The sequence below is a fragment of the Elephantulus edwardii genome, unplaced genomic scaffold, assembly GCF_000299155.1.
Source record: "Elephantulus edwardii isolate Elephantulus edwardi_28Jun2011 unplaced genomic scaffold, EleEdw1.0 scaffold00074, whole genome shotgun sequence".
Taxonomy (NCBI): Eukaryota; Metazoa; Chordata; class Mammalia; order Macroscelidea; family Macroscelididae; genus Elephantulus; species Elephantulus edwardii.
Genome location: NW_006399824.1, coordinates 454364 through 474383, shown reverse-complemented (window position 1 = coordinate 474383; position 20020 = coordinate 454364). Strand labels below are relative to the sequence as shown.

Here is a 20020-nt window from a genome sequence, read left to right as displayed (position 1 = left end):
GTGGCAAGAAGCTGTATCACACTGCAATGCCAGAGGTGCGCGGTTCAAATCCACCAGAAGCTCTGCCGGAGAAGGAGGAACAATCTCCTCCTATACCAATCAGATCCAATTTGACCACACACATCATCATCATCATCATCAAAAGAATACAACTGAGCCTGTTCACCCTAAAGTAAACTATCCTCACACACACACACACATCCATCTGTAAAAAAAAGAAAAGAAAAAACAGATTTTTTTTTTCTACTGAGGATAGGAAAGTTCTTAGTTTAAGCCAGACTTTAATGCTGTCCCAGCAGAAACTACAGCAAGCACATAGTGCTACTCCTTCACTTTACCAGTCCATGAAGGAAGCAGGGCAAAAGGTACCCCTCCGGAGATCTCAGGACAAGGTCATGGTCCATTTGTAAGAGTAATTCTATCACCTCTGCCTGTGTATGGCGAGCAGCTCCATGGCTGAGAACCAGAGGAAGAGCTGTGCTTTCAACCCAGCAGCAGGTCACTCCTACTTGGAGCCTCTTCATTAACAAAGCCTCAAAGCCTTGTGTCTAATCAGGGCCCAATTCTTCATCTCCACCCACTGGAATGACACATGATGCAGTGTTTCTTTCACAGACTGACTCTTGCTCCTCAAATCACCTGTCTTTCTTTTTTTTTTAACCTAAGGGCTTTATTGTAAAATCTTGTGCCAGAGGTCATTTGTGTTCAAATGTTTATGTGCTCTTCCCAGTTTATTTTCCAGCCTTTCTCATCATTAGGTAAGGTGTCTGGTGACCAGTCCTGGCTAATGGACTCTGAACAGAAATGGAACGGGTCACTTTCAAACTGAGATGCTTAAAGAACCAGTAGGTTTCTTAGAGCCCCTGGGGGTCACATGTAAGCATATGGCTGGTTGCAGATGGGCTGGCAGTGCCAACGGACCTCAAGGTACATTGGAAGGGAGGCCAGACAATGACAGTTGATCTCTGACACACATGTTGTTTGTTGCTTTTAGATGTCCTCTGGTCAGTTCCTACTCATAGTGACCGCTATATACAACAGAATAAAAGCCCCGCTTGATTCTGAGTTAGCCTCACTATCTCTGCTGCACTTGAGCCCATTGTTGTCACTGTAAATCACCTGTCTTGACTGCAGTAAACCACAAGGAACACAGCAGCCCAACCTAAGAAGGCACCAGGCAGCAGTCAGACAAACAGCCATGGCACGAAGGCTCTGAAACCTCCTCCCAATAATTGCCACGTGGGGCTCAACTTTCTGATGTTTGGCCCAAGCTTCCCTGCTGACGTAAGGATTATCAAATTTGAGACTACTGGTAAAGCCAAATGACCTATTAGAGAGTAAATTAAAACTGCTACATACAAACAGGATGCCAGGCAGTTCTGCTGAGCACCTCAATATTCAAACTACCAAGGGACTTCCCCTCCCTGCAGAGCCCTTCAATTTTAACAAGCACCAAGAAAAAATATGGGGTGGGAGTCGGAGGAAGGAGGAGGGAAGAGGCTGTGCTGCTGACAGGGCTGAAGAAGCATACCCCATATCTCAGAACACACCAGCTCTTGCTGCCTGTTTCCACAGCAGCGCAGAGAATTAGCATCAGAGATGGGCTTTGGGGAATTCAGTGTGCAGCAACATTCCTTTTAGAGAAAGCCTTGCCTGGGGCATGGATATTACCACATTATCAGGACAAAGCTGCCCCTGGTGGCTGCTGACTAATAGATTCCCCAACATCCTGGGTCTGGGACCACCCACATTAAAGTCAGGTGCTCTTCTGTAACCAATCTAGGTGATATTTCTGCAGATAAATTCTAATAAATGAGAATACCTTCTGTTGTTGCTGTGTATCATCAAGTCAGAACTGACCCACAACTGACCCTCCAGCAGGTTTTCAGACAGTAAATTAATTGCACAGGAGAAGCCTGCCCATCTTTCTCTCTCAGAGCAGCTGGTAGATTCGAACCACGTAATTTCCTGTTGGCAGCACTATTCCTCACTAATACGTGTTACCACTCTTTCATTTTCATTTTCAGTTTGGCCATCTTTCCTCAGGCATTTTTCCTAATAGCCACTTAAAGAAATGCAACAGAATAAAGATGTCTGATTGTTGTACTCAAGGAAGAAATGAAAAGCAACTCAGAAGATATGCATCCATGAAGGGAAGCAATGGAGGGTGGGGTGCAGATGCCAGCGTCTCAGCCTGCAGGTGTACCAACACCTAGGTTTCAGGAAGCCAGACATAAAGGGACAAGGGACACCAACTTGGGAAGGACTGACAAACAGACAATATGTTACTGCAATTAGCAAACAGGAACAGGATATGTATAGCTGTTCAAAAGGGGTGGGAAACAGCAGATATTAGCGGGGAGATGAGGGGGTGAAGGAACAGGAAAGGTGCAATGGGGATAAGATAGGGTGATAAAAGGCATTGATCAATAGTAAGTGAGATAAAACAAAATGTATATGAATGATTGTATAAAACAGTGTACATTAATCACTGTGTGGAAACCAACAGAAAAATGTTAAAGAAAAAAAGGGTGGGGGATAGTGACTATTGGGTCAAGGCAACAAATTAAAGGAACAAGGTGAGAGGAAAAAGCAAGATTGTCTAACTTAACCCATTGCCATTTTAATTTTCCCAATCTGGGTATGGCTTCTGGAAGTTACAAATAAATACACTGTCCTTCACAACATCAGGCACGAAAAGGAGTATTGTTGAGAGGTGTCATCTAGTCAACTATAATTCACACTGACTCTATGAACAACAGATATGAACCTTGCTCTATTCTGAACCATCCTCACCTCTCCATCACCCTTCCGAGCATGCTGTCCTTCTCCAAGGACTGATCTCTCCTGGCCATGTGCCCAAAGTAAGTGAGGTGGAGCTTAAAAATCCTAGCTTCCATGAACAGATCTGGTTTCACCCTCTCCAAGACAGATCTATTTGTTTTCTTGGTGGCCCATGGTATATTCAAGACTCTTCTCCAGCACCACAACTCGAAGGCATCTATTCTTCCTCTGTCATTCTTAGTCACTGTCCAACTCTCTGAAGCATAACAAATAATTGAGAAGACCATGGCCTGGATCAGGTGCACCTCTGTGTCTAGACTGACATCGTTGTTCTTCTTCATTCTATTAAGAACTAAACTGTTATTTTAAGGAAATGGAATCACTTAATCTTTTCACTCATTTTCAATGTCTTTGCTAAGCTACTGCTTATTTCTTATCATTGTGCTGACCAGACTCTTCCCAATCAGTCATTACTCGCCTGAGCAAAGACAACATGAGAGAAGTATTCAAGCATCACCACAAAGATGAATAACCAGTGAGCACAAATTGCGAACAGAACCAGAAAGGAGATGAAAAGGAGGGAATACACCATGTAGGAAGAGACAGCTAAGCGACTAGCTAGAGAAAGTACATCTTTCCAGAATGGCTGTTGGCTTCTTTTTTTTTAAAAAAAAAAAAGTTCATTTTTCAGTTTCAATTTAACAGCAGTTTCACCCCACTGACAGCCACATCTTTGGTTACCCTCATTGTTGTTGTTGTTGTTATGTGCCGTCGGGTTGCCTGCGACTCATAGCGACCCTATGTACAACAGCCCTAAACTCCACTCTGTCCTGTGCCAATCGCACTGTCTCTGACACTCCCATCCCAATTATCCCAGTCACTGAATCAATCCACCTCATAGAGGGCCTTCCTCTCCTGCGCCGTCCCTCCACCCTCCCAAGCATGATGTCCCTCTCTAAGGACCGGACTCTCCTCACAACATGTCCAAAGTATGTTAGACGGAGCCTCGGAATCCTTGCCTCCAAGGAGCCACCCGGTTTAACCCTCTCCAGGACAAATCTGTTTGTTTTCCTAGCAGTCCATGGTATTCTCAATACTCTTCTCCAGCACCACAGCTCAAAGGCATCAATTCTCCTTCTATCCTCCTTGGTCATTGTCCAACTCTCTGAGGCATAACAGGTGATTGCGAAGACCATGGCATGTATCAGACGCACCTTAGTCTCCAGAGAGGCACCACTGCTCTTCAGCACTTTGGAGAGATCCCTAACAGCAGACTTTCCCATGGCAATGCGCCTTTTAATTTCCTGGCTGCTGGTGCCAAGACTGTTGACCATGGAGCCAAGCAAACTAAAGCTGTGTACAATCTCAATCTCTTCACCATCCATCCTGATGCTGCCAATTGGTCCAGTGGTGAGAATCTTTGTCTTCTTGACATTGAGCCTCAATCCATATTGTAGGCTGCAGTCCTTGACACTCTGCAGCAGGTGCTTCAGGTCCTCCTCAATTTCAGCAAGCAAGGTTGTGTCATCCGCATAACGCAGATTGTTGAGAAATCGTCCACCAATCTTGACCCTACATTTAGGGTTTTTTAAGATTTCACTTTCCAAGCAAAGTGACACACAAAAGAAATTCAGAGAGAAACATTGGTGAAATATTACCTACATGTGAATCCTTCCCCTTTAAAAATAGTCTAAAATAAGGACTTAAACAACCAAACCAAAGCATTTCAAACTTGCTTTGTCCTAACAGACCTGATGCTGAGACCCTGGCCAATCAACTGTCAGCAATCTTTCAGATCCTATCACAATGCAGTATGCCAGTTCTATTCTTGGCAAAATGTGAAAAGCCCCTAAATAATTGCTTTTTTTCTTTTCCCTTAATATCTCATTTCTACATGCTTTTTTTTATTAATAAAGAATAACAGTTTCTCACACAGTAAAGTAACAATGGCCATATTTTGTCAAGAATTATCACAAGCTCCTTCCCACACTGACCATTTTCCCCAATACCCATGCTAATTGTAAAATTAGCACAATTTTCTCATAAGTTTAGTGTTTCTTATTCTTTGCCCACACTTTTTTTATTAAGATATTCTGTTAATAGTCTTGAATGAAATTGCAAAAGAAATCATTGTTCACATTTCAAATTAATTAGTGCATACCACAGAGAAGCACACAATTAGTTTTAGATATATTTTGAAATTAAAAGAAAATTAAATGTAAATTCAAACTCATAATTATCCATATCAGCTGAGTTTTGCTATGTGAAGTAATAAAACTGCAATCAAATTTAATTGAAAAATAAATTTTACTTATTAATGGAAGACTATTTGATTGTGCTACAGGTATATTTTAATTGGGATTCTCTAGAATTGAGTAACCTCATTTAGAAAAAGGTAAACATTTTCCAAAGAAGAAAGAAATCAAGTAAACAGAAATTCAACAAGATTAACTGCTTGTTGTTAACGGGATAGTTATGACATAATTAGTATATCTTGAGGGTCCATTAAATATGAGCATCATATCTAATTACATAGCAGGAAGTTGTGCAGGGTGAAATAAAAGAAAATTAATCTCTAACCTCTAAAATCACTCACTTACTCATTGCCCTAGAGTTGGAATCGATACATAGCTGACTCTGCAGTGGGTTTGCTGAGGCAATAAATGACAAAGAAAGAGATCGCTCATCTATCTCCTGTAAAGCAATTGGTGGATTTGAACCTTTGCTTTCGCCACCTAACTCCCCATGGCTATGCCACCCAACTTCCTTAACCTCTAAGACAGGAATGGGGATTTTGTTGTTGTTGTTAAGAGTCAGGTAGCCATATGGCTTCTGTCACAGCAACTCAACTATGCTACTGTCACACACAAATAGCCAAAGGCAATACATAAATGACTGAGTATAGCTGTGATTCAATATATATTTATGGAACTTGAAATTTGAAATTCCTGTAGTTTTCACATGACAAAATGGCATTTTGTTGTTATGTGCCATCATGTCACCTGCGACTCATAGCGACCCTATGCACATTAGCTCTGAACCCTGCCCTTTCGGGAGTCAAAATTTAAAACCCATTCACAGCTTGAGGGCCATGCAGAAGCAGGTGGTGGGCAATATTAGGCCCATGGACTGCAGTTTGCTGGCCCTTGCTCTAAGAATCTTCAGTCTGAAGTCATAGCTCTAACAAACCTAAGCTTTACTAATGATGCACAACATAATATGGTTCCTCTCATCTTCTTTAAAATCTGATTTTTAGCAACAATTTTAATTAGTCAATCCAGAAAATCTTCTTGAGTGCTTGATAGGGAGGGGTGAGATATTGCTAAGCATCAAAGGGAACAAAAGAGGTTTTCTCAGGAACCAAGTACCAGAAGAGAGAAGAAGTTCAAAGATGGGAGAAAGTGCCATCAATTGGGATGATTGGTCTTTATCTTCATGCAGGAAGTTACTGACCTTTGAAGAATAGGTAAGATTTGAGTAGCAGATAAAAGACTAGAGAAATGGTTTTGTAATAACCTTAGTTGTTGTTGTTTTGTACCACCGGGATTGCCCAATCTTTCCCCCATGCAGCCTTTGAGACTGCAGCACAGAATCTTACCACTAGGCCACCAGAGCTCCCTAATAACCTTAGAGACAAGGCATATTAAGAGGTGAATTTAAAAAGTACAGCCAAAGGCAAGATAGAAAGCAGCAGAGGTGACAGAAGCTAAGAGATACAGACATCTGAAGGAGAAAAGGGTTACTGGATTATCTGGGGGGTGGGGACTAAAGTACTGAACAACCTGAGCTATTGGTGATCTGTGAGGGAACAGCTTAGTAGAGGTGAGAAAGAATGCAGGCAATTAAGCAGGGAATGGTTTGAAAGGGAGGGTAAAAGGAAGAATGGTCTCACTGTACTCAAAAGGCTACAAAAATAGACTCTTATTTTTTAAGACAAAAAACAAAACAAAAAACACCACACTATAAGAGTTGCAGCTCTTCTAGCTGCTTGCTCTGAGGGAAAACATTTTAATCAGAAAACTGATCTTTATGTAGTTGTTGACTGCCGTCAAGCTGAACACGAGACATAGCGCCCCTATGAACAAAAGGCCTGAAACCTTTCTATAACTATCGACATTTATCAAAGTTCATAGAGTTTCCAGAGGCATGTTCTTTAGGAAGTGGATATATCAATGAAATTATTTTTGTTTGAAATAATTTTTTGAGTAAAAGTTTGCAAATTATATTGGTTTTCATTTGATCATTCCTACATATTTTGTTTTATAACATTAATTGCAATCAATTAGTGTAACTTGATTCATTACAACACCTGATCAAAATTTACATTGTCCTTCCTTTCACTCACTCTATTTATTTCTAGCCCTCCTTTCCCACTGCTGGTAACCATCCTGGAATAAGTTTGCATGTAACCCTTTCCTTAGCTTTTCCTAATAGTGGTCTAATAATCATCCTTTTTGGATTATCTTTTTCTACTTAGCATATGGATGAAGAAACGATGCTACATTCACATATGGAGTATTAAAAATAATAATGAATTCTTAAAACAACTATAGATATCATCTCACCCCAGTCAGAACAGCAAACTTTAATAGAACAGCAAGCAACAAATGCTGGCGAGGTTGTGGAGAAACTGGAACCCTTAGTCACTGTTGGTGGGAGAGTAAAATGCTGCAACCTCTGTGGAAGGCAGTATGGCGCTTTCTCAAAAAGTTGCAAATAGAGATACCATTTGACCCAGCAATTCTACTCCTGGGAATATACCCCAAAGAGACCATAACTGACATCCAAGCAGATATATGCACACCCATGTTTATCACGACTTTGTTCACAATAGCAAGTAGCTGGAAACAACCCAGGTGCCCATCAACAAACAAATGGATAGAGAAGCTATGGTATATTCACACAATGGAATACTATGCTGCATTGAAAAACAAGGAACTCATGCAATATTATTTAAAATGGGTGACTCTGGAGAACATTATGCTGAGTGAAGTATCCCAGTCACAAAAGGACAAATATTGCATGGTGCCTCTGTTGTAAAAGAGGACTAACCTTGGGTTTGGGGAGAGACTAAGAAAGATGGGTTCAATAATGTATACTGCTGAAACAGATGAGGGAGAAAACTGTTTAAAAGGGATATGTGATTAGGTATTTCTGTTATGACAGGAGTTTAGAGTGATGGCTACATGGTGGAGTGGACCTGGGGGAGGGTTTGTAAAACAATGAAAAAATTTTTCTTTTACTTTTCCAAGGGGGTAGTGTTCTGGGGGGTGGGAGGCTTGGGAGGAGAAAAATGTGCAACAATGAATAAATGGAAATCCAAAGCCTCTGCAAATTTTTACTGAAATTAATAATAAATTTAAATTTTAAAAAAATTAGAGTAAGGAAAGCAATGGATTTATAACTGCTCATGCTAATAACACTATATCGTGGCATGGAGGAGGAAAAGTGGAACTGTATCCACATTTACAATATTCTTCTTACCAAAACCATTTATGGAAAATAGGAACTGCATTGGAACATGTATCTCTGGATTGGAAATGATCATACTGTTAGTATTTCTAGCCTTATACTTCAAAGATTATACTGTTTAAAATTATTTGTTCTATATTTGTTTAAATTTTTCCCTCTTTTAACAACTGGGATCTAGAGGGAAGAGAAAAGACCAGAGAATGGCCAAAATTATTGGGGCTGCTACTGCTGCCAGTTTAGGGCCTGTCTCAGGAAAAGGAGGTCTTACTCATAAACAGTGCCACCCAAAGGTAATAATGGAAGTCAGAATTGCTTCCACTGTGGAAAGCTGGGCCACTTCAGTAGACAATGTCACAGATGAGAGCCACAGATAGGCAAGGGAGTAGAGAGGAAGCTCCCACTCACTTGCTTTAAGTGTGGATTTGAAGAATATATGGCCAAAGGCGGCCCACATCAGGTTCTTATGGCTGACAGGACTGAGAGGCCCCAGATCCCAGCTGGAAACAAAGGAGGACACGTCAACAATTTAGATCCTCCCAGAAGAGCTGTGGGTGAGCATTAACATTACTGTTAAGTATATTCATTTTCTCCTGGACACAAGAGCCTATTATTTGGTCCTAAAAGCCTTCTGAGGTCCCAACTCTTCTCACTATGTCTTAGTTGTTGGAATTGACAGAAAACCTCATAAGCAGTTCCATACTTCACTGCTGCCTTGCATGTGGACTTCCAAGCTGTAAAACCACCCAGTGGTAGATGGAATTTCCTCCAGGACTTAAGAACAATAAATGCCATAGTTGAGCCTCTACATCTTGTGGTTCCTAACCTTTATACTATAATAGACAAAGTGCTAGTCAATAAGCCTTTTATTTTAAGAACTACCTTCCCTCTGTAACTTGATTTGTGCCACTGTTAGAATCTCTACTTGGAATATTATTGCTTTTAATTTTTGACTCATGTACTTTTAACTTGTTAGTTAAATTTGTGTCTTCTAGGCTACAACAGTTCCATGATGCATCTTCAAGGATATGAACATGTACGGCTAAGCACAGTGCATCTAAATTCCAAAATCAATCTCCATAATAGTCTATGTGTTTCCTATTGCCAAAGGGCCCTTTAGGGTAGTGAGAGAAGATCTTCACCCTGAAACCTACAGTGTCCCTTTTCAGCAGGAAGTAGCTAAGAGAATACGCCATCCCCTTTTCCTTATGAATCAGGGTGACGTCTCTCTCAGGGAGGAGTGATAGGGAATGGCAAAGGACACACTGACAAAGGAGATTAATCAGATCTGGCTTTGACAAGCACTGTGGCAATGGGACAATTAAAACAGACTTTCAAGCTTGCTCAGTTCCACAATCAACACTCTTGGCACTAGCAGTCAGGAAATTAAAAGACTAATTGCACTGGGGAAGTCTATTATCAGAGATTTCTCCAGAGTGCCTAGGAACAATGTCAGTTTAGAAACTAACTTGCACCAGATCCAGTCCATAATCTTCACAAGTATATGCTATGCATCAGAGAGCTGGAAAATGGCTATGAATTAAAGAAGAATCAATGCCTTTGAGTTGTGGTGCCGGAGAAGAGTACGGAGCATACCATAGACCACCAGGAGAATAGATCTGTCTTGGAGAGGATGAGACCAAATTTCTCCTTGGAGGCAAGGATTTTGAAGCTCTGTCTCACCTACTTTGGGCACATGGCCAGGACGGTTCAGTCCTTGGAGCAGGATATCATGGTTGGTAGGGTGGAGAGACAGCACAGGAGAGGAACATCCTGGAGGAGATGGACTGACATGATAAACTAGGGCAATGGGATTAGGTGACTCAGGATAGGGCAGGGTTTAGAGCTATTGTACATAGGGTTGCTGCTATGAGTCACAGGCAATCTGATGGCACATGACATCTTATTTTCTTTCCTCTTATCAGCAAGACTCCAATTACATGCTTGTTAAGATCTTCTTATCCTATCTTATATTTTTTTCTGTCCATGCAACAAAAATGACCTTAAAAACCAGGTCATTTTTTCTGACCTAGTTTCTAGTTCACTATTTCTCTCTTTTACTATGTTTTATTTGCACCTACACTCATCCACTGAGCTCTTAATTTTATATATTATATTTTATAATTCTAGCATTTTTATTCAGCCTTTTTAAAAAACTGCTGCATAATGTAAAAAAAAAACCCCAACAACCAATTAGTTTCTAATACCCCAATGAAAATTCTGAATTTAGTTTTTATTTCTTTCAAGTAGTTGCTTTTAGGCTAAGTCTGATAACCCTAGGGAGCTCGGGTGGCCTAGTAGTAAGGAGCTATGCTGCAACTCTAAGATTCAAATTTACCAAGTCCTCCAAGCGAGAAGGATGGGCATCTCCTCTCCTACAATTTACTGTTCTGAAAACCTGCTGGAGGGTCAGTTATGGGTCAGTTCCAAACTCTAATGGCACAAAACAACAACTGAAACTCTGGTCTCTTGTAGCTTTCTTAGTTTTGTACGTCTGTTGATGCTCTTATTTATACACAGTGATTTCCCTCTATTTCTAGTTTATCTTTGACTATGTACTAACCATATTGGCGACTCTTTCTAGAGGCCAATTTTTAGGCAGAGGTACCTTGTTCTGGAGAGGAATGTTAGTTGCTACTATTAAGTTTCTAGGGATGCCACCAGGCTAGAGAACACTTAATCCAAGTCCAGAGTTGAGGTCTCTCCTTTCAGAACCCTATTAAGCCAATTCTTGCACCCCTTGAGAATCCTTTAAGCCATGCTTCCCTTATGTTTTTGATCACTCTGTCATGTTTCCCTGGAATCTATCTTCTAATCTTCGTATATATGCAAGTTTCAAGGACTCTCTTACTAATTCATCTTTTTCCACATCTTCTTATTTTTCAAATAAAATTCTTCATAAAACTAATATGTTAGCTTCTCTAAAAGGTGGCCTTCTTCACAGGACTGCTAAGAGGATGTGACTGCTTTCAATGCTGAGGGTAAAAGCTGTAACAAAATAATATCATATACACATTAAGTGTATTTAAGTGTCAACAGCATATATTAAAATCTGAGAGAGGAAGCAGATATTTGCTTAGTTATTTTATTTAAATAAGATAAAAATGTCAAATTATTTAAAAAAAACGCAAATTCTATTAAGGCCAGGTAGTAAAAATGATTATCACTGCTACCTGTAGTAAAGAGAAAAACACTAACTTTACCCTGAATACATTTTGCTTTTTACATTGATGTTATTATTACACACATATATAAACACCTATAAACATACAATTTTATACTTCTTTTATACTTTTTCTTATGTTTGCACTGACAATTTTTTAAATTCAGTGCAATGAAACTTTTAGTGATAGACCAAGAGAGATAAAATTTTTAGAGGAAAAAATCCAGCAGAGCTCCCTAAAGGAGAGCCAAGTGACCAAGAAGTAATTCTTAAGCTAGCGCTGAATATTGAATTGGATAATTTTTATAAAAAAAATTCAGATTTCATTTCTGATTGTGGTAGTAGCCACAACAATGGATTTAAACAGGTCAATAACCATCAAGATGGGAGAAGAGACTCAGTGCCATCAAGTCAGAACAACTCATAGCTGACCTTCCAAATGGGTTTCTGAGGCTGTAAATCACATGGGGAAAAACCTGCCCCTCTTTCTCCCATAGAGCTCCTCGTGGGTTCAAACAGCCAGAGAAGCAAGGGCATTCAGTTAGACTATGCCGCCAGGGCACCCCAAGATGGCAGAGGACCAGGCAATGCTTTCCTATTACACACTTCATGATTTGCAACAGACTGGTGAGCATCTAACAAGTAGTTACACTGTTCACTTTATTTGTTAAATACTCTGTATGTTTTACCTATTTTCTGTGTGTATATATACATACATACACATATATACATATATACACATATATATATACATATACTTTTTTTCAACAAAAAAGTATACAAAGGAGGTGGGTTTTTTCCTTAAAAAACTACCAACATTTTATTGTGTTATATGTGAAAATTTATACAGCAAATCTGTTTTTCAATCAACAGTTCATACACAATTGGCTCAACGACACTGGTTGGAATCCCTACAATGTGTCAACTTTGCTTCTATTTCCTCCCCAGGTTCTCTGTTTCGGACATCCAGGTCCCTTGTCTCTCCTTGTCTTCACATCTTTGGTTTTGAGCAAATGTTATCCATTTGGTCTTCAATAGTTCAGTATCTTCAATGATGATCTTGTTTAATAATCCCATCTATTATTTGGCTGAAAGATAACTCCTAGGAGTGCCTTCAATTTCAAGTGTGAAGGTTGTCTCGGGGCAATATATTATCTAGTTTCTCTCTTTAATTTTTTTAATTTTACATTAGTTTGCATATAAAATTGTGTTTCACACATTCCTTCTTTCACATTGTGCTTTATAGGATTGTTCCCATACAGTGTGTTTTATAAAATTAATCACCACTGATCTGTGCCTATTATCACCCCGTCTTTTCAGGTCCCCATTTGATCTACCCTAATTCCTTCACCCTCTACCTCTGCCCACCAAACCCTGCAACTCCGTGACTTTCGCCCCCCAGCCCCCAGGCCTGTGCCCCTCTTGTCTTCCTCTTTTGGACTTTATTCACATCTTACTACTTATCCCTCTATTTTTACAATAATGGTCTTATGCAGTATTTATCCTTCTGAGGCTTATTTAGTTCACTCAGCATAAGGCTCTTTAGCCTCTCCCATGTTATGTAGTATTTTATTAAATCATTGTTCCTGAGTCCTGCATATACTCCATTGTATGAATGTACCATAATTTCTCAATCCATTCATTTGTTGAAGGACATTTGAGCTGTCTCCATGTTTTTGCTATTGTGAATAATGCTGTTATGAACATCAGTACACACATCTCCATTTGTGTCTCAGTTCTATTTTCCTTGGGGTACATTCTTAGCAGTGGAATAGCTGCACTGTATGAGATTTACACATTCAGCTTTTTGAGGAAACACTAAACTGCTTTATAAAACTTTTCCTTTGTGAAGAGTCTGTCTTTATCTTTTGCCCATTTTGGAACTGAGTTATCAGTCTTTTTCTTGTGGAGGCCCTGTAGTTTTCTGTAAATTTTCACTAAAAGACCCTTGTCTGAGATGGCACTGCCAAATGCTTTTTCCAGTCAGTAGGTATTCTTTTCACTCTATTAAAAAAAGCTTTTGATGTACACAGGGACTGAAATCTTTAGAAGATCTCATTTGTCAACGTTTTCCTCTCCTGGTTGTACATTTCTGGCTGTTTTTGCTAGCCAACTTATGCAATAGGCTGGGCCTTCTAAGTTTGGTCCCGTTTTGTTTCTTATGGTCTTTATGGTTTAGGGCTTTAACGCTCGGTCTCTGATCCACCTTAAGTTGATTTTTGTGTATGATGTGAGATGTGGTTAGTAGGTATTTTTAAGAGCTTCTTTTGTTATAAAGATAATTAAATCAAGATATCATTTAAATTTATTAATTATAAAACATTAAGGGTAGAGATGGGTAAAAACAAAAAATGAACTAATGAAATACTGAAATGACTCACTCTTTCAAGAAAAGCCTCAATGTGGCTGTTGTTGTTGTCAGGAGCCATCAACTCAAGTACGATTCATAGCAACACTATGAACAGTAGCTCTGAATCCTATGCCATCCTCAAACTCTCTCTAGGTAGATTGAAATTATTCTCAGGAACTATACTAAAACTTAATAGTTCTTTAGTATTTGCAGTTCTCTTTCTCTAAGCTTAAAGATTCTCAAATATGAAGTGGGGAAAAGCATGGACTCATCCTCCTTTTACTTGGAGTATGGTCAGTAGCAAGTTGCATTGAGAACCCAAAGGTTGTGCCTCGGAATGCCCAGTGGCTGCCTGAGAGAAAGACAATCTCCTCCCATGTGATTTTCTGCCTCTGACAACCTTGGAGGGTCAGCTAAAAGCTGGTTTTGACTCCTGAGAAATGAATTCTAGAAACTGCATTGCTCTGGTGTTCTTAGATTTTGGACCTGCTGTACTTTCTATTTCTTCTAAAATATATTACTATGCCTTGATTTGTACCAAATGAGCCACTCTTGTAAGTACCACCCAGGGCTCTAATCTCTCTGCTTCACACTGCAGTTCAGAGCTATGCTTTTGCACAGTAAGAATGTAGCCCAGTTCAATCTACTGATAGCACAGTCTTGAAATATTGATTCTACTGCTTAAAGTCATGTCATAAGTCCCCTAAATGGATTGTTATTAAGACCACTTCTCTCCAGAAGCTGACAGTTAATGATCATTCTACTTCTAGCAAGTGGAGGAATAATTATTTCCTGGTGGATGTTTTTAGATAGGCATGTTTCTCCAATTACAGGCTTATCACTGCTATCTCTTAGACTGGAAATAGAAATCCTCTGAGGGGATGTTATCCTATTTATTTGGCCTGGGTCTTCACTCAGACTCTGTCAGAGTTCTGTTTTCAAGAAAATCTTAACTAAATATTTTTGTTCTTTTTCTGGCTTGAAATACAGGGGAAAATGATTCTTACTTCTTGAGCTCTTCTTTCAAAGTCCTTTTTATGGTAACAAATTTCTTATTTTAACTAGGAACTACCAGACACTGGTCTATTACAGCTGCGACAACTTTCAAAACAGCTATACAAAGAAAAATGTGGCTTCTACCTCCTAGTCATTAAAGATTTATTTCCTTTCCTTATTAAGGCACTCAAAGCACATAATATTACACCAAGCAAACAGGACCAATTCTCTTTGTGGAACAGAATAGCAATTAGCTGTTACTCATTAAATCCTACAGCAATGAGCGATGACTTTCCTTTTTGCTTTTGTTTCCTTGCATAGTAGATGAAGTTGATTTCACACCCCCAACACTACTTCCCATCATGAGCATTCCTGATCTTTGACCTAAGTAGCTATTATTATGAGATACACATATGCCTGTGTTTCTAACAACTAATTTAACCTTTCTGTTTAATCCAAGTAGTTTCTGTCTTATTAGTGAAACTGATTTCCCCCCCTTCTTTCTGAACACAATAATTTTACTTGGTACAAAAACTATTTATAACCTACAGATTTTAGAAGTCCTATTTTATGTCAAGGATTTCATGGACTCTGTCTGAGTTCTCATAGTCTGATAGAGGGAGACATGTGCAGTTGTGCTAATTCCAAAAGGTGGGCTAAAGTTACTTTGCAAACATAATTTTTATTTTGTATGTGTGTGTTGTGGTGAGGGGTACTTGATGAAACTCACAAAGTTAATTCTCATGATTGAAAAGAGGTAAGAGGTGATCTTTTTCTAGAGCTAACAATAAAGGAAAGAAAGAGTGGAAAGTAGACTAAAGGAAATTATGCTAGAACTCTGGAGACATTCTCTGTGCTTGTAACTTGTCCCCTTCCCTCTGTACTGTAACTGTCTACTAGCCACCTGCACACACAAAGGCAGGAAGCTCCTGGGAGGCAGGGGAGGGGACGGGATCTCTGTTTATCTGCAGAGCACATGACCTGGCTGATACAAAGTCAGTAAGTATTTCTTTCGCTGTTAGTATGTACCAAACTCAAAGCCCAATTCTTAATTTGCCACAGTTTTTTATTAACTAGGTCTCCTTATGCCCTAACAAATCTAGATAGACAAATTCTATTTCAAATACCTAATGAACTCTACGTAAACATTAAAAAATCTTTATAAGAAGCAATGAGAACAATGTTAAATTTGCAAGTTGTGAGTCTCTTGGACCTGGTTCAGACTGCTACAAACTAGCTGGTGAGTCATTATAACCACTTTGTACCATATCCTTAGAGATTAAAGTGAGGAACTGGACTAAATGATAACCAACTCTACTAGTGTCCTAGCCTTGCTAGTCCAGCTCTATTACTCTTAGTAGACATGAACCATATGGGCTTATGATGTAGCAAGCTCCTGTCAACACTGTTGTTAGCTATGTCAAGTTGACTAGACTCACAGCGACTCTATGAACATCGGATCTAAACCATGTGCTATCCTGTGACATCTACACAATCTCAGACATGTTCAGCTCATTGTTAGTTACTGTGTCAATCCACCTTATTGAGAATCTCCCTTTCTCTGACCCTCTACCTTTCCTACCATGATGTCTTTGTTCAAGGACTGGCCCCTCCTCACAACATGCCCAAAGTATGTAAGACAAAGTTTCTCCATCCTTGCTTTGAAATAGCTCCTTGGCTGCACTTCCCTCAAGACATATTTGTTTGTTCTTTTGGCAGTCCATGGATATTCAGTACTCTTCTACAACACCACAATTCAAAAGCACCAACTCTTCTGTCATCTTCAGTCACCGAAGACCTTTCAGATGCATAGAAAGCAACTGAAAACACCCTGATTTGGAGCAGGTGCACATGCGCATGTTAAGCCTTTAAACAGACACTGTTGCTCGTTCACACTTTAGAGAGGTCCTCGATAGCAGATTTTCCCAATACCAATACATCTTTTGGTTTCTTGATGGCTGTTACCATGGACATTGACTGTGGATCCAGGTTAAATGAAAACATTGACAGCTTTAATCTTTTCTCCTCTTTTCAACCATGATATTGCCTTCTGGCCCAGTGGTGAGAACTTCTGCTTTCCAGATATTAAGGTATAATCCATATTGAAGGCTTTGTCCTAGTGCAGTAAGTGCTTCCAAATCTTCAGTTTCTGCAAGCAAGCTGTGTCATCTGCATAACAAAAGTTGACGAGTCTTCAATCAATGGACTATTCCAACTGTTTTTAATAATCTTCAGCAAAATTTTACCTGCATGTGATATTACTGTTTTTGTTTGTTTGTTTTTATATTACTGTTATTGTTTGGTAACTTCCACATTCTTTTGGATCACCTTTGTGTAGAATGGGAACAAATATAAATCTCTCCCAAATTTCTTGGCATAGGCTAATGAGAGCACATTCAGAGATTCATCTGATCGCTGAAACACCTCAACTGTTACTCAGTCAATTCCTGGGGCCATGCTATTTGTCAATGCCTTCAGTGAAGCCTGAACTTCTTCCTCATTACCATTGGTTTTTTGATCATATACAACTTCCTTTTTTTTAAATTTTATTTTATTAATTTTAATGAACATTTAGAGAGATTTTGGATTTTCATTCATTCATTGTTGCACTTATTTCTTTATCCCCCTCCCCCACAGTTCGCTCCTCTCTTTGAAAAGCAAAAGATAAACTTCGTTGGTATATAATCCCCCTGGCCCTGACCCTACTCCCCTCACCCCAACCCCCACCCCAAATGCACTCCACTAAGCAACTTCTTAAGATTATTCAGTGTTTATCAATTCTTTTTTGGTACAGTGACTCCTTGTGTTCTTTCCATCTTCTTTTGATGCATCATTCCTGCATCATTCAATGTTTTCCCATAGAATCCTTCAGTATTGCAGCTCAAATCCTTCAGCATTGCCAACACTAGAGGGAGCTAAATTCATTCATCACTGGCAGGTCTTGGAGGACCAGGCAAAGCATTTTGAAATGGAAAACTGATTTTTCAGAATGAGAGAAGTAAATACCAAAGAAGAGACCATACAGCTCACAGAGTGACCATGTGAGATCTCAGTTAGCACCTTACTCTTAAGTCAAAGCATCTCACATCTGAGTTGTACCAAACACCCTTTTGGGGTTTAATTCTAATTCCAAGAGAACCAAATCAATTCTTCCTGAGTCATTCCTACAGATTTCTTCCCCCCACTCACACACTATCGTATTTCTGAATCAAAAGAATGGTGACAAAAAAGCAAACTAATTAATGATATTATTAGAAAAGCCTCAGGGGAGGGAGATGGAGGAGGAAAAAAGAGAATATGCTTAAACGACACGGAAGCTGTGGCCTGGGAAACCTGGTAAAGTTAACTAACTGCCAGCGGAATTCACTAGCAGGCTACTACCCAGACTTGAAGCGATCAAAAGGAATTTGAAAAAGAAAACTCCATTTACAAGATTCCAAAGGAAGGGAGGAAACCAAGGCAGCACCGTGAAGCTGGAAAGTCTGCCCCACTGACTGGCTGTCACTGCCATGTGGGGCTCTGTGTGAAACGCTCACAGCTGCTGAAGGGTAGTGTCAATCATTACAGGTAATGCTGTCACAGCAGGCATTTGGCAAGAAAACTGTTAAGTGACAGGTTAAAGGAAAGGAGGATGAGGGAGAGAAGGCAAAGAAAATGCATTTCTAAAATTGAGGCTTATTCTGAAGTTCTTATATTTATCTTCTCTCTCAACTCTCAAAACACCCTTGGCCTTGAAAACGTTTGACTTAGCCTATTACAAAACAAGTGAAATGAAGAATCAAAAAACCTCTCCAATAATATCAACTTGTTTCTTCTTGCCCACAGGCACATGGCATGTTAGCCTGATAAGGAAAGCACAACTTTCGGATATTACAGAATGTGGTCTGTGGGAGAAAGATAAATAAAACCCAGAAAAACACCTTTTATTTAAGTTTCATAGATTAATTCAACACTCAGAAAAGCAAAGTCTCAAGTCAGAAATGGGCCACTATTTAGGACATACGTTGTTATAGAGTAAAAATAGGCTATAAAGTGACTTAGATGGCTGCAGAGAAAATCTACTAGAACAAAAACAAACTATTTGTTTTCACTTGAAAAAAAATGCAGATTTAACCATCTAGTGGTAAAATATAAAACAAAATTCACCACATTAAAAAATCCCCTTAGAGAAAGGCAATCCACAATAAGGGGTTGATTAGACAATGTCATTTTAAAAAATTTACCTTATTTGTACAAATCTGAGTAATTAGGGTAAAATTATTTTAAATTTCAAGTACTCTAGAGGCCTATGGACTTTATACAGAGTCAAGATAATATCTGTTTTCTTTCTGAACACTGAAAAAAAAGATTAACCACTTTTTCAATCAATAATCCTCTTGGGAAACACAAAGAAAATATACTCTGCTGTTATAGGGAGATGACTTGTATTTCCTCCTTTATTCACAACACGTGCCAAAGGATTTCCAACTCACTCTGTTTCATACTGACCTTTAAAATGTTCCGTCCATCAAATGATTCTCTTTCCTTGAAGATATATTTGCCATCCGGTGTGTAAAGATTGTACCTGCCTTCAGCTGTAAATATGTCAAATACAATGTCAGAAAAGCAATTTGGAGTATTTATGTTTGTTTTCTTTTGGACTTCTATAGGTCCAGTTATCATTAGCTTAATATACTAGCAGAGTGACATGTGGCAGGAAACAATATTAGTTGTGATGAAGAGAGGTTGCAATTACTCCCAGCTCTGTCATCAACTCATTCAACGGCCATTTTTATTCATTGCATATTCCCCAAGTATTCATTGTGTGTCAACTATGTAGTGAGCTTTATCCTTGGGTAAACTGTATCCCCTTACAAACATCAACCCTCACTCTATAAACATCAATTCCTCATTTATAAAATTATAGGTCAGAGCTAGGCAATCTCCAAAGAGTCACTGAGATTTAATAACTCAAAATTCTATATAAATTGTATGCACTTTAAAATATACAAAAAGATACAAAAGTTTATGTATTTGTAAAAAATACTAACAAGTACATTTTAGGATGATTTAAGAACTGTGACAAAATGAGTAAGACCCCTTCATATGAAATCTTGCTTATAGATGTTCTATATGTAGATGGAAACTATAGGACAATCTCATTGATTTCACATGCAAGCAAGATTCTACTGAAGATTATCCAAAAACGACTGAAACAGCACATCAGCAGAGAACTGCCAGAAGTCCAGGCTGGGTTTAGAAGGGGTCGTGGTACTAGG

At 39.1% G+C, this 20020-nt stretch overlaps 1 protein-coding gene across 1 annotated transcript in view; it reads right to left on the bottom strand.

Moving 5' to 3' along the window:
* ASCC1 (activating signal cointegrator 1 complex subunit 1) overlaps positions 1–20020 on the bottom strand; it is a 165435-nt gene that overhangs the window by 17332 nt on the left and 128083 nt on the right. The window contains exon 8 of the mRNA XM_006888965.1: positions 19251–19336. Within this exon, the coding sequence (XP_006889027.1) occupies positions 19251–19336 (86 nt within the window). The remainder of the gene's footprint in view (positions 1–19250; positions 19337–20020) is intronic.